The following is a 15706-nucleotide window of genomic DNA, read 5'->3' as shown; positions in this document are numbered from 1 at the left end:
TAATGAGTTGTTGACACTGATGATCCCAAACATCTGCTGGACCCTCACAGTTCATGATGGGATGAAAAACCAATTAGGCAGCACCACCCCCGAGCTGGAGTTGTGGCTCTCAAGCATGTGTGAAACTCATCATCTCAAGCCTCGTCTGCCAGCCGACTTCCCGATGGGTCACTTCTCTCCGCCTTTGTGGGCACATTGGTGTGTGCAGCCTTTTGTATTGTCAAGGTTGTCTTTAAAAGAACGGAATTGTTGATAGATTAAAAACATACCGTAGATCAACAGCGTCTGAATACTGATCCAGATCACCCGAAGGCCTTCATTAGCATTTTAAAATTTGCTTCAGGCAGACTTCTGAGGGGCTACACGGACCTCTCTGCCTTGTACTTGAATTACTGGATACACTTTTCTTAAAGTGCAATAAAAAAGATGATTTTCTGAAATAACAATTGTGAACAGATTTGTGCAGCAACAACTTCTGCCCTTAGGGAAGACTACTTTTCAATGATAAACAACCTCTGCACCCTTAGGGGGAAGACATCCTGCTCTACAAAGAGAAGCGTTACTTTTATTATCTCTTTAATGTGACTTCAGGATGTAGTGCGTTTTCAATTTGCAGGGATTTCATAGTGAAATTACCTTCACTTGGAACATCAAAAGTTACATTCAGTAATGCAATGACAATAAATGTGACTGTAAATGCAGAAATGGTGCTAACTCCGTTTAATACAGCGTTTTTGAGAAAACTAGTTCTTAGTGCAGGGTACCCACATTGTGCTGCCTGTTCAGTTATTGATAATAATGGGACTTTTATATTCAATATAAAGTACATAGATCCCATAAAAACTAACTTATAATGTGCTCTTGTTCCATTATGGAGTTTGGGTCCTTGAATGTGTCACATTATGTCTCTACTGGTAATCAATATGAAGAACATAAAGCTAGTGTTAGTCAGATATCTTTACTCAACAAATCCCATGAAAAAAACAAAACCAACAATGTATTAGTACGTCTTTCAGTAGTTTCCAACTTCTCTACTTTCTCTGTGGTTCTAAGCTCCGAGCCCGTTTGTTCCAGCTGAAGTTGTAAATCTTTAAAACAGGACATAAATATAGGTAATTTCCTGAAACAGCTGCTCACTGCAGTTTTTAGCAAATGTCTCTCAAACATTAGTAAATAGTTTGTTCGACACTTTTTTTCAGCCACAAATTTGATACGCTATTAAGAATAAGTTATTGGCTTTGACTGAGCAGACAACACGTGTTGGTAGCATTAAGTTATTGTTGGTTTTTGTATAGTCATAGGTTTTGTTAACAATTACAAAGATATAAAACGTCACCAGCCTCATACTGTTTTTATAAATAGAGCCAAAGCACTACTAAATTTCTGTCGACTGTGGTTTTGGTCCAGCTGGTAATTGTGATTGGAATTTTGTAGGTGCTATGTAGAATATGTTCGAAATTTATTACGCAAACAAATGCATTTCATCTCATGTGACATATTGTAAAGTGTTTCTTTTTTAAGCATTTGCTGAAGAGAATCCTCCAAATTGAAAACACAGTAACATTTATGCTTTAAGCTCCTGAAACCAGAAGCAGCCATTCAATGGCAGAGCCGCAGTGCAAAAACAACTAGTTAAATATATTATGTAGTATTTATATTATGACCTTTTTCGATTACATTTTTATGGCATACTATATACTATGACCTTTTAAATTAAATTTTTATGACTTTTTTGGCATAATATACTGTTACTTTTTATGACATTTTGACATTTTATGATTTGTTTAATGACATTTCATACAATTACTTTTTCATGACACTATGACTATTCTGGTAAAAACAAATTATGACATTTTTTAGGACATTTCTTTTACATAATACACTTTGACTATTTTTGTTTTGAAAAATTACATTTTCTTTGACATACCATGACATTTTTAACTATGATTATAAAATGTTTTATGACATTTTTGACATTTTATTTCTTTTTTATGACATTGTTTTTTAAGTTTTATGACACAACTGCATTATTTGTTTTGTTTTCAACATTTCGGCACATTGTCTTCATCCTGAAGAAGGTAAAATGTTGATTCCTAAAATTTGTGCAGCTCTCCTCTCTCTTTCCTTACTTTGATTTGTACCTGGGAGCCAGTTCCATATTAGAGCAGGTGTGTGTTTTCCACCAGGTCTCTATGTAGTGAATCAAAAGTGAAGGGAAGAAAAGTAACAGCAGCAGCAGTTTAGAAGTGTAAATATTGACATGATGATGTACACGGTCTACTGGCGAGTAAAGCAATTTTGTCATTTGTGCCACCTGCAAGAAATAAGCATTACAGCTGCAGCTTGCTCTGTTTTATAGCTACTGTGCGTCCATCACATAACCAAATTATACACGGCACACTGCTAGTAACGGTTAAATACGGCACCTCTTCCCTCTCCTCCCTCTTCCATACACATTCCCTTTCCTTACCTTCTTATAACACCGTATTTCATTAAAGTGTGGACTAGCCTTCCTCCTTATCAACAGCCAGAAATAACTTATTTTTTCAGCACATTTCAATAACCCCAAAAGCTTTTTTCCGTCCGTTCTCGGGCAATCAGAGCAGCAAGGGAGGTCTTTAACCAAGCAGCACTGCCAGCGGCTTCATATCAGTGCAGCCCTGCCACTTCAACAAGGAAAATGTCACTTTTGATGTCTCCCCCTGGTCATTGTCAGGGTGGGGAGTCCAACCTGGATAATGAAGTAAAAAAAGGAAAAGCTGTGGGAGGAAAAATGGTCTCTGGTCAAAGCCTGTGTACTCAACAACAACCCTGCTTGATGCTGTTCATTTATTTTGTTTTGTGTGTGTGTGTATTATTTCCCTCCTTCTGTTTTTGTGCTCTGCCATTTATCGTGTCATCATGTTTGAGTTTATACATCAAATTTGTCTTTTTTGTTGTTGTCAGTATCCTCCCCAACTCTTCTCCTGGGAGATATTAAAAATGCACAGACACGTTTGTTTGTCAAGATAGCTCGCTGCATAACAATGACAGCATAAGTACAACACCAGCATGTGTTACTCATTAGGCGTTTAATCACTTCTAACAAACCATGTGCTCGCTAGCATTGTCAGTATTGTCGTGTCATGGTGTGTAGCCCGTGAGTAGACATAAAAGAGAAGAACGAGATCAGCTCAGGCGGTGTGAGACGCTGCAGTGTCATCGTTGTGTGTACAGTATTTAATGCACTGCCACCGCCAATTCATCAAAAGGTCTGCGGCCGACCTTTAGCTCACACACACACACATTGTGACACACAATGAGCTGTTGGTCATACATCAAACAGCGATACCATCGCCTCACAGTGACTTTACTTTATCTTCATGGCTTTTATACTCATTTGTTTCCCCCCTGTGTTTGTCGTGTATTTGTCCTCTCATCCAGATGCTCCCACCACTACCCCTATACCCACCACAGCCACAACCACTACCACCACCATCACCACCACCATCTCCTACCCTGAAGGCAATCAAGGTACCGTATCTCCCTCACACAACCTGTTTATCTCTGTGTGTATGTGTGTGTGCTCCCTTATCCCCCACGCAGCCTTGAATCACTCCATATATCTCCATCATCATGCCACAGCGGCAGTCATACTCATATGTTCCTTTACCGATGGGTTAAGGTCACCCACTTTCTGTCTTCATTCACCATTTTCTTTTTAAAGCTTTCACAGTTAAATTCTATTCGTAATTTAACAGGTAAGAAGTTACGGCATGTATTCACATATATTCTCAAATACAGTAAATACCAGTATGAAGATACTAATGGCAGTGTTTCAGATAACACATTTACTTTCTATTCAATGAAAACTATGAGATGCAGACATCTAAGAAATAAACTAGTAATGTAATCCGAGTTTCTCCGTGCCCCACTGGCTCGGTCACGGCCATCCCTCTGCGCTCATAAGGCTGTTAGGGCTGATAACGATCGATCGTCCAGACCGAAGGCGCTGTTGCGGAAGCATAACTCCCACCCTCCGGTTCACCCCTCAGGTTAACACCATTATCTCTGTCAGACCTGTTGCCGTTCTTTGCACCGTTAGCACCGTTAGCTGCGAGCTGCTCCCTCAGCCGTCGCCATGTTAAGAGCCGTGTGGAGACAATAGAAATGCTCTGAATTTTGCATTTAGCACCTTTAAAGGTCTTATTGATAACATTTGTATGCATCCACAGAGCTTTTAGAAAGGTGCAAATAAAATCGCTTTTCCTAAAAACAGTTTGAAAATGTTTGCAGGTCCTAAATAAATGTTTTGTTTATCTCTTAGGAAGAAATCTGATGTTTGGTTCCCACCTCTAACAAAGGAAAAAGCATATGAGCATGTTTCTCAAAAGGTTTAACTATTTACTTAAAGGCAGATGAGTAGGATTTCTCAACTGCGGTTTGTAAAGACAACATTCAAGGTTACGCAGCTCGCCAGCGGGTTAAAGCCAACCCCAGATTCACTCTCTGGAACGAGCTCTGTCTGCTTGGCGTTTCGCCTCGTTATATTTGCTTTTCTTCACTGCTGTATCCATTATTTCCATACCTTCCTCTCGGATGCATGCTTACGACCTGGCACCTGTTGGGTTGACGCCCAGAAAACGTCCCGAGCACAGCAAACTAATAAAATCCAGGCAGAGGTCTGCAGGGTCTCTGCAGATACAAACACCGTCACACATTTCTAACGGGTCATAAGTGATGATTGAGAGGGATTATTTTTGTATGAGCGCATTAAGTATGAGCAAGTATTAACAACCGTTTTTGCAAAACTATTATCACAGCGAGGCTTCTGTGGACTATAATTGTTCTAGAGTCATTTAACAAGTGCATCTAATGATTTGTGCGCGTGTGGTTCCGCTATGAAAAACTGGCTGTTGTCAATCATCGTCTGACTTTCAACATTATTCTTCAGCACAGCCATTGTGCGGTTGCAAACTTTGGCATTGCTAATTATGATTCACAAAAATAAATGCACAACTGTTCTACTAAATATTGGTTAACATGGAAACATGGTTGATAAAAATAGACTTTGATGGAACAACCTCATCTATCGCAGTCACGAATCATGACTAATTACAGTGCTCCATTGCACAAAGTGATGTGCCCCCACTAGTTTTCTGCTATTAAAATGAGTGTGTAGGTGTGCACGGGTGTTGGGATTGAGAGGAAAAATAGTAGGTCAAGGCCTAGCTGGCGTTGCTTTTTTTGTCAGTGCATCCTCTCAGAGCAACCTGGTGGCCGTCAATACTGTTCATCAACTGCTTTGTTCCCAAAAATCCTTTCACAACAGGCCTGGTTTCTTTGTTCCCCCACCAAACTGCTACTCCATCACCCAAGAATTACATTCATTACAGTTGTAAATAGCAGTGTGATATCCCCTGACATGGCATGATGAGAAAAGCTAAGGAAAACAAATAGAAGGCTGTAAATGATGAACCACGGGTACTGGATTCACATAATTGTTCTATAACGTCTCGTCACTGCAGACACAAGAATTGCCTTTTATATGAAACGCATCGCTCATTCATTAAGTAAATTATAGATCATACTCCAGGTGGGCTGTGCTAAGAGGGTAGCAGTGGGGATGAACAATAACTCAGCACAATAATAAGCACTTGAAAATTAGGCCCTTTTGAAATAAGCAAATTTTATCTTGCTCTTTCAGAAACAGAACTCGGGGCTATTGTGAGTGTAAATCTCCAAAGGGTGTAGATAGAAAACATCACTTTATGCCTCAACTCCGAAATCAGCCTGAGCTCCAAATGCAATCAAAAGCCTCTCTGACAGACCGCTCAATTGGAACAAATCTCACGAGGCTGGTAGAAATCACAGACATTGTGCTTGATTATGCCATCTGATTGGATTAAAGAGAATACCTATCTATGCAGGCTGATTGATAGCTCCTTTGCCTCAGATCAAGGAGTGTGCACAGGCCTGTTCTGATTATAGCTATTCTGAGTGATTAACACTCGGATCTCTGCTGATTATTCCTAATGTGCCTGCTGAGAATAATAGAGATCCTTTATAGGTAAATAACAATACTACAGATGTTTATTTTCTGAAGGTTACTGGCACAAAATCTGGGAATTAGGCAATTAATAGAAGCGGGGCCATGTCACTTAAAAGAAGAAATACTACAGTTACAAATACATGAATTCATAAGCAATAAAATTCACTTTTGCTCAATTTAACTAGCCAGTTAGACTGTTATCAAGTCATTAAATGGGCGATATCAGTGGTTATCAGCCTCATAGATGTGGGTCAGAAGGGGCCTGCTACATCCACTAGTAGGTTTTATCATCGATTCAAATGGGCGATCATCGAAAGAAGGCATAAAAAAAGATGACTGCGACCTCTAGTGACTGTAGTAATTATTTCCTAAACCTAAAGAAGTTGTAGTTGTGTTGCCTAAACCTAAAGAAACTGTTTTGCTTGGGTTCAAAATGTATGAAATGAAACCAAAATGGTTTCATCCAGTTTTACAACGTGTTAGAACGTGTTGCTTTTAAATTTCACTTTCACTTTGACAACGTAGTAGTATTAGGTGTAGCAGGCCCCTACTGACCCACATCTATGAGGCTGATAACGACTGATAACGCTCATTTAATGACCTGATAACAGTCGTGGGTTTTGCTGCTACAACCTTATTTGGTCTGGTATGGCCATCTAATTGTCATCTAATTTGGATTATCTCCTTTATAATTGCCATTTGTGGACACAGTGCCCACTGTTCAGGAAACATCTCATTGTCTCATTTTAACTTATGCATTTAGCAAAACAGATTTACAAAATTTAAATTCTTAGCATTTGTCAGTTTCCAATTTTGCAAAACAATGTGAATTTTGTGCAAAAGTGCATGAACATCTCCACAAAATAAACTTTGCTAAATATTCCATCACTGCGTCCATATTTCCTGACAATGAACGATTTGAAAGTGAAATACTGAGGCAATCACAACCACAGAACTAGTGATTGAGACCATAAACTCATTATTACAATGTTTACTGAGGTAATAAATCAAGTGAGAAGTAGGCTCATTTTCTCATAGACTTCTATACAATCAGACTTCTTTTTGCAACCAGAGGAGTCGCCCCCTGCTGGCTGTTAGACAGAATGCAAGTTTAAGGCACTTCCGCATTGGCTTCACACTCCCTTTAAAGTACTAGCTTTTGGAGCTATCAGCCACACACTACAGTCTTCATAAGCAAGTATGGACCATTAGTCATGTAAAAACAAATCTGGCAGTATTTAAAATACTATCTCTGACTCTGCTTTCTACTATAAAACCTCCTCCATACTTCATGACAGATTAAAATAATTTCATAGAAGTCAAATACTAAAAAATCACTGTGTACAGTATGATGGCGAGTTATTTTGGTCCCCTGTGAACGGGACTTGCGTTGAGATGTGTGGGCTCCACCTGATAAAGCAAACCTCACGTCTTCAGTGCCAATATTTTCAGGTTAAAACAACCCACTTACAGTTTCTGCCAGATGTCCTCTCTTTGCTTTCAACTATCAGGGGCATTCCATTATTACTGTGTATATAGATTGAAGGCAGCAGACTCATATGGCCATAATACGCTCTGCCAGTTGATTTCATTTACCCACAGCGTGCCGCCCACTGCCAAATGAATCTATCAGAGTGAGATTGAGTTTTTTTATTTTTTTTTATCAGTTACCCATTAGAGGGACAGAACAGAGCACTTTAAAAAATCTATTAGAGCTCCAACACATGGCTCTTAAGTGCTTGGAAAGTGACATGGGGAAATAACTAAATTGCTATTTTCACGACTAAATACATTTCTAAATGGAGATATCTCGCCGACCAGCTCCTAGAATTAGGAAATATTATTAATTTCCCTTTACAGTCTCCTGGTATTTTTTATATTCTTCCAAACATCTTTCAGGAACTGGATGTTCTGCTTCTCCGTTCTTAGTCTCTTTTCCTGTGTGCTTTGCTGTCCATATATATATTTTTTTTCTGACATTTCTGTGTCGGTGTGGAAGAAAGATTTTGGTTGAAAAGCAACATTTTGTGCTGCACACTCTCCTCAGGGGCAGCAGTCTATTGCTTTAGTGGTGGTCAGGGCCAACAGGAGGTCTTTTGTGAAACAGGAGCCGAGCCCAAAAGTACAAATCCTCTGCTGTCTTTGTAGGGATTCAACATTCATCCTCCCACATATTCTATCTCTCTCATTAGCTCACCTCCCTCTTCCCCCCCTCAACACAATATGACTAATCGTTCCCTAATTCAGCACACCGCCGAATGAACAGTGCCAGTTAATCCCTGAACGAAGAAAATAGATTATAAATGTGCACCTTGTGCAAATAAAACAATCAGGCGGCAGGCTAGCGTTACTTTTAATTGATGAAAGACCATAAACGGTGCTGACAACCAATTCATTTAACCCGCACTATAGACAGGACAACAAAACAGGCAAGGGAAGGGGAGAGATACAAATATCTATTACATTCGTCTGGGTCTTAAATGACATAAACACCATCTGGTGAAGTGACTTAAGAATGGTATGAATTTAGATGTGCCTCCACCTCACATTCTGCAGACTAACACATGCACACAATGTGCCAGATAATGTGTGATATTGTTCCCACTTTGCTCGACTTGATTCCTTGTCCATTTTGAAATTGGAGCAGCCAGCTATAACTAATTTGATTAAGGTCAATAGCAACACAATAAGTGCTGTCATGTGACATACGGCCCTGGGAGAGCATCAATGATGTTATAGCACTCAGCATCATGGAAAACACCAGTCTGGAGCCCAACACATCTTCTTAATGTGGAGGTATATTGTCTTTTAGAGGCATTACGGTGCTCCACAATGACCAAAATGAGATGAAACTCGTAAAGAAGGGCCGTGAGGCAATCAGCTAGCTACACAATATCTGAAAAGCATCACCAGTAGAGACAGATTTGCAACCATACGACTCAGTATTTACACATATACTTATATTTATACTTTACCTTACAGCTCCCAGACTGCATGGTGTTAAAATGTGTTCAAATAACTGTTAAATTGTGCGTATAAATCCTGTATTTGACACTTTCTATTAGTGGAGAGCCGGCACAAAAGGAAACAGATAGCATTATAGACAGAAACTATTTTTGTAGTTGTTTTTAGTTGTAATAAAGAACTCACGTGTGTTTTATCAATACCAGGTGTTATTTTGTACAAATGTGGAACGACTTCAGCATAATTTGAACAGACATTGCACATTAGTAGTTTCAACCCCATCAGTTAAGTTCATATTATTCTTGTTTTTATTAAACATGTCTGACAATGTTCTTGTTATTATGTGATAGCAAACATATTATGCCCTTTTATCTTAATAAAAACCTCTAACATGTTGTAAAACTAAATGAAACGTCACGTTTTGAACACAAACAAAAAGGCTTATTTAGGTTTAGGCAACAAAACTACAGCTTCTTTAGGTTTAGTCAACAAAACTACAACTTCTTTAGGTTTAGGCAACAAAGCTACAACTTCTTTAGGTTTAGGCAATAAAAAAATTACTACGGTCGCTAGAGGTCGCTGTCATGTTCTTTTATACCTTTTTTCGGTGATCTACTATGTGAATAGATGATAAAACCTACTAGTGGGTGTAGTAGACCCCTATTGACCCACATCTATGGGGCTTATAGCGACTGATAACGCCTGTTTAATAGCCTGACAACAGTGTAATCGGCTGACATTGTGAGTTAGACATGAATATCTGTACCAAATGTCATCGCCACCCATCCAGAATCTTTTAAAGGATTTCAGTTTGGACCAAAGTGGAATGACTAGCTGACCAAAATTTGCATAAGCCCTAAGACATAATTAACCAACCCCACTGTTATAAATCTTGAATTTAAGAGCCCATTTTGTTGTTTGGTCGCAGAGTTCGCCTCAGTCAAACAACAATTTACAACAAAAATGAAAAGTTACTAGATGCTGATAGTTCCTCGGGACTCAGAAATAGAGTTTCTTCCTATATGTGCTGTTTTTTCACCAGCATTCATCAGTTGTTACAGGGACAAATGTATTGTTGAAGAGAGAAAGAGATCCCCGTTTCTCTATCAACAGAGCTCTGTGGGGGACGGCAAAATTCTGGTAAATGTAGGAAACCACAAACTAAAGCCAAAGTAGAGAAGGCAGGTTAGAGAAAGTGGATCCAACAAAAAAAGTAATCTAGCTGCCAGCGGGGACACCCAGCAGCCTGTTGGCATTTTCAGCACCACGGGGTTCCACCTAATCCATTTCTGCCAATACAATTATGATTGGCATGCAGTTATCTCTGCATGTTGAGCTGGATGTCATGTCACAGTGAGTCACCAAAGGGCTCATGGGAAGCGTGGCAACTGGTAATGGAGCTGATGTGCCCGCATCATGTCTGTGAATGTCAGCGAGGACACTGCCGATGTCTCAGTTGACCTGTGAAGCTAGAGATGGTGGATGAGGAGGAGGCTGCTCAAAGACGGACAGGCAATCACTCAGCAGCAGACATATTGAATGGTCCCACATGGCTGCCACCCACAGTGTAATGAGGGTTACCAGGCCATGCTGCCTTTCTGTTGACTGAGGCGTGCAGCAGGGACAGAGGCTTCATTTTACATTTTGACGTCAATGAACACTAGTGCTGTTCTGTTGAAAAATGTTCAGTCCCATGAAAATAAAATTCCTCCAGTGAGTCACTTCCCCATTTTCATTTAATACATGAGGCCTTTCTCCATCAGCATTCTCGTCTATACTTGTGTTCATGTGGACCCAAGTAGATGAGATTTAAAGGTACAGTGTGTTAGATTTGGTGGTATCTAACAGTGTGGTTGCAGGTTGCAACCAACTGAATACCCCGCCACTCACTTCTCCCTTTCCAAGACTGCAGTAACGTGTGCCGCCGAGTGCAAAACCGTGCAAAAGGCTCTCTCTAGAGCCAATGATTGGTTTGTCTGTTCTGGGCTACTGTAGAAACATGGCGGTGCAACCATGTATATGTGATAACACCTGGATATGGTGCCGCCGCTCAGCCTTGCTTCCAATTTTGTCTAGTGGGCACTTGCATTATTGCGAGAAATCCCCCAAAACAGTTGACAGGTCACCTCGAACTGCAACAAGGTCGTTCTTTCATTCCTGAATTTTTGATCCATGGAGGTTTCATATTTGTAAAACGTTTCTCGAGGCGAGGAAATCGATTTAAACATCTGTGACGTCAACAATGTAAACGATGTAAAGTCTATGGGGTGAATGGGAATTTGGGCCAGCCGGAGAAACACTACTGACTGGACCTGCTCCCTATGTAGATATGAAGGGCTCATTCTAAGCTAACAAAAACACAACGTCTCTTAGTTTCAGGTGATTATACACTAAAGAAAACATAGCTATGAATATTAAATTCCACCTTCGAAATCCTACAAACTGGCCCTTTAAATTGATTTATCAAAATAGAGGTGAGCTAAACCGACAAGTCAGCGTCAATGGTCACTGGGAAAATGGTCTTCTTTAAGCAATCCATTCAATAATTCACCCGTGACGGTGATGTCTCATAACGTTTTAAACTATAATTCCTTTTGAAAACAACTTAAGGTCTCAGATTCAAGATCTAATATTGGTTGCTTGCCAAATTGGTTTGGCTGAAGGTAACATTGTGCAACAGCCTCAGTGCACTTGTGGCTCCTTATATTTATTTTAAAAAAATGTAATCGAGGCAGTGAAATAAATAAAAGAATAAAAAATCCAAACCCTTTGCTCATCGGGGCTGCAATGATGTAAAACAAGTACAAAATAGGTTACAATAAACCAATACATGTCAAGAATCCAGCTGTGTCTGAAAGAATGTCAACGCAATTAACATGCAACTGTAAATATCACCTATTATTGATAACTGGTCAGCTAGCTTCCTGTTTGTTACGTTGTGTGATTCAACCAAATATGCTAAGAAACTCTCTGGCCTGTGGCATTATTTAGCACTCAACTACTGGAGGACCTTGTAGGGAAACGGGTCCGCAGAGGCCTCCGTAATTCTGAGATGGACTCCACACAGTCTCACCTTGTGAGATCGCTCCCAGTACCCCGAGTCTCTGGCGGCAGAGCGAAGGTGTGGCGTTGGCTATACTGCTCCCAAAACAATTACACATACTGAGCACCATCCTCTCTCTTACACAAACATCTGTCTGCGTCTTAATAGCTTTCTACCACTTTCTCATGTCTCCGCTGAGACAGAAGGCCAAGGAAGCGTACGGCACACTAATGTACATTTAGCCTCTCGAAATGACATCGCAGCTGTTGAAACTGTCCCATTTGAACATGATCTGTTTTGATGTGTTTTCCATGCCCATATTACAGAGTTGACTAAATGTTGCTTTTATCATTTTAAAATTAATTTCAGCACTTTGTCTGTGTTAAAAGTTGGTACTTTGATGCAGAGACGCTTTGATAAACACTTGGAAAGCAATGTTTCCTGGACAAGCCTCATTTGTTGGTGGCATGCATCTCCCTCTGAGGTGTTTTTATATGTTTCCTCCAACACAGCGTTTCAGTGTCAGCAAAGTGTGATCCCTGCTTCCGTTTCCCTGGAGCGCAGTAGTCTGAAGTCTCATTGGAGGTGTTATAGTACATCGTAGCTCCACCTGGTCTGGCTGCGATTCATCTCTGTTTAGTTCATTGGTTAGATCTGATATAAAAATCAACCTAATCAATGCAGCCAGTCTCACTGGTTGCATTTGCTGCAAGCTGATGAGTCTCAAACAGAGACAGAGTTGCAATAGAATGCTATTTCAGCAAAAGGCTTCAGTCACTGCAGGATTATGAATCTGCAGCTATGCTTTGAACTTAATAAACCATAAAAGATGACTGAATTTACCACAAATTATACATCTTAAAATACCTGCATAGACATTTTACATTGGGTAACGTGCAAAATTCAAGATGTAAATATCAGCCTCAAAATTCACCCAATAAAAAGAAACTCAAAGTGTTGAGTCTTTACTTTCCTCTTGACCAGCCGTGTTGCTGACAGAACTGGTGAAGCAGATTGATGATGCAGCAGCGGCAGATGTAACATCTACGGAGACATGAAGGATTTAGACAGAGTGGAAGTATGCTTCAAACCAAACGCCTGTCAAATGTCATCCAACAGCATCTGAAACATGCAATCTGACAATCATGTCTACTTTTCTAAAACACTCACGTGTCTGGTGTACATCAGCACACAGGCTGCAGTTGCACTGGATCTTCTCCTGCAGCCGCAGCAGAGGACATTAGGGGTTACTAGGACGAGAGCTAAATGGTACGTGTCTAGAGGATCCGGCCTTTCCACGCTTCCTATTCATTGTCTATGTAGCAGCCATGCGATGCGTTCTGGTTGCGTGGCGGCAAGATTCGAAAGACGGGACATTACGTTGCCACTCCTCATTTGCATAAAGTTGAAGTCTAGGCAATTTTATGCAAATCAGGGACGTCCAGCGTGACTCGCCGCCTCTGGAAACACCTGAGATACTTTTAAACTAACCGTCGTCTATTTAAGATAAAGACAGATTCAGAAACTGCATGGCTTACTTCTTGCCTAAAATGTTTTCAAAAACACATTTCGGTGGACTATTTTCGTGATATAAGAGATGAGGGTTTCCAAACGAGCCGCCAATGTTGGTTCCGGTTTGATGGCTGGGACCGGCAGCCCGCGAGGGAAAGCATTCGTCCAAAAACGCCCCTGCGGACACGTACCATTAAGAGAGGACACCTCAATTAACTGCATTTAAAATAGGTGAAAGGCATAAATTAAAGGTAAAGGTCGTCAAACCATGCTGGTGAATATTCAACCCGGTCTCCTTCCCAACTCGTCAAATAAAGCAGCTATGTCAGTGCCTGTCGGCGTCTGATACCGACGCATAGAGGCACCCTTTAGTGTCTGTATGAGACGCACAAGCGTCGGGCCACTGAACAAGCTGCCGTATATTTCTATATAATTGGGAGTGAGAGCGTGTTTGAGTATTTCATCCATACCGAGCCATCACTGAGCACTGGGTACTTTGTTAAAACTTCACTTGACTCGTTGCCATACAAAACATTCCCTTTGTAAATAGATGGTGAAGTGCTTTCCAAGTCATACACTGTTGCATTAGGACAGCTGCACAATGATTTCCTCTTGATAGTTTGTCTTTTCTCCACGCCAAAACTGCCTAAAACACATGATAATAGTCCCGTCCATATCTCCTCTATAGCAGTAGCCATCCTCCCCTCTGAGTGGACCGTCCAGTGTGTGCAGTGGAAAGTGTATTTGTGTGTGTGTTAAGCTTATGTTTATCTCTGCACTGCCTTTGGTTCCCTTTGATTTCCCTTAAGCCTTATGTCTTTTGTCATGTTCTGGTCTTCTGAATGCTTGCTTATGGGTGTCATTTGTTTTCTCCCCCTGCCCCTGCCCCGCTCCCTCCCTGCCTCCTCCCCATTTCTCCTTTATTTGCATGCTGTTCCTCCTGTTCCACACCTCCCTCCTCAACTGCCATGTCCTCTCCCTGTGTGCTCAGACACTGCGCCCAGCACTGAACCTGCAGCTCATGGTTGGTATCTCTACTTTCCTCTTTATGTCTCTTTTTTGCTTTAACTTGTATCCTTCCTCTGCAGCATGCTCACTTTTACTGTTGCACGGTTTGACAGTTGTGCCGGGCTGCCCAGCCTGGAAATGTCAGCTGTGTTTCCAGGTGTCAGTCATTTATTGATCCAACTGACCTGTCTTTTGAGGCCGCAGAGCACCTGTCAAGTACATTTTACTTTTGTTGCATTAATTGTGCCACAGAGATGTTTATATCACTTCCTGTCACTGCACAGAGCCATGCATAGCATAAACAAAAAAAGCTTCTCATTCTCCTCGCCGGAGCTGCGCTTGTGAAGTGGTCGCACCAACTAACCAATTATAGTGTTTCCCTGAAGGTGCCACAGAGGAGTAAAACCCACTCCGAGGCCAAAACTGATTATATCAACAGCATGAGATGATTCTGTGTGAAGGCAAAAAAAAAAAAAATGACCTCATTTACTCGTTTTCATTAATTTGAACGAAGATGATACGCATCATTTTCTCATTTTGCCTAATTTGCATCCCCTTTTTTCATTATTTTGTGGCAGCAGTTTCCTCATTTGTGTGAACAAATTCATGAACGTGTGGTTGCAAACTTTATATTAAGCATGTGCTCAGTTTTACTTCATCAGGACACCTCACTCACCTGCTATAATGGTGTTATTAGCACCATATGGCGTATGAATGACAAGGTAATTCGCAAGTCATTTCGCGTGCAATAAGAACGCCGTTCTTGCTCTTGGCGTGTTATGTGTACGCCATATGAACTACAATGTGAACGTAGAATAAAAAGGGAGAAAGACTGCTTACGGTCGGTAGGAGGGGAGGTGGATGGGTCCAACAAACACAGGACTTTCAACCAGGAGACCGGTGTTTGTGTCCCAAAGTGTGGTTGAGTTATTTTGAAGTTATGTTAATGACATTTGTGACGTGTTTTCTGTGTTTATTACGTTGTTTACATATGTATTTTACTTAGTTAGGTACTTCGCTTAAGCCCAACCATGATGTTTTTCATAACCCTAACTAAGTGCTTTGTTGCCTAAATATAACTGGGCCCGTTACTGTAGATGTGTTTTGTAGTTTTTCAAATTACATTGCGAAAAGAGGGCGTACAAATG

The 15706-nt window shown here is 40.7% G+C and overlaps 1 protein-coding gene across 5 annotated transcripts in view; it reads left to right on the top strand.

Annotated features, from left to right (window-relative positions):
* cadm1a (cell adhesion molecule 1a) overlaps nt 1-15706 on the top strand; it is a 407287-nt gene that overhangs the window by 357733 nt on the left and 33848 nt on the right. For 2 of the 5 annotated variants that reach the window (XM_037747727.1, XM_037747726.1), the window contains 2 exons: nt 3424-3513; nt 14542-14574. The exons of 1 other annotated variant lie outside the window; for it this stretch is intronic. In XM_037747727.1, the coding sequence (XP_037603655.1) occupies nt 3424-3513; nt 14542-14574 (123 nt within the window). The remainder of the gene's footprint in view (nt 1-3423; nt 3514-14541; nt 14575-15706) is intronic. 2 more of the 5 variants (XM_037747729.1, XM_037747728.1) reach the window with 2 other exon arrangements.

This window comes from Sebastes umbrosus, chromosome 17 (genome assembly GCF_015220745.1).
Source record: "Sebastes umbrosus isolate fSebUmb1 chromosome 17, fSebUmb1.pri, whole genome shotgun sequence".
NCBI classification, from domain to species: Eukaryota; Metazoa; Chordata; class Actinopteri; order Perciformes; family Sebastidae; genus Sebastes; species Sebastes umbrosus.
This window is presented reverse-complemented; position numbering and strand designations above follow the sequence as displayed.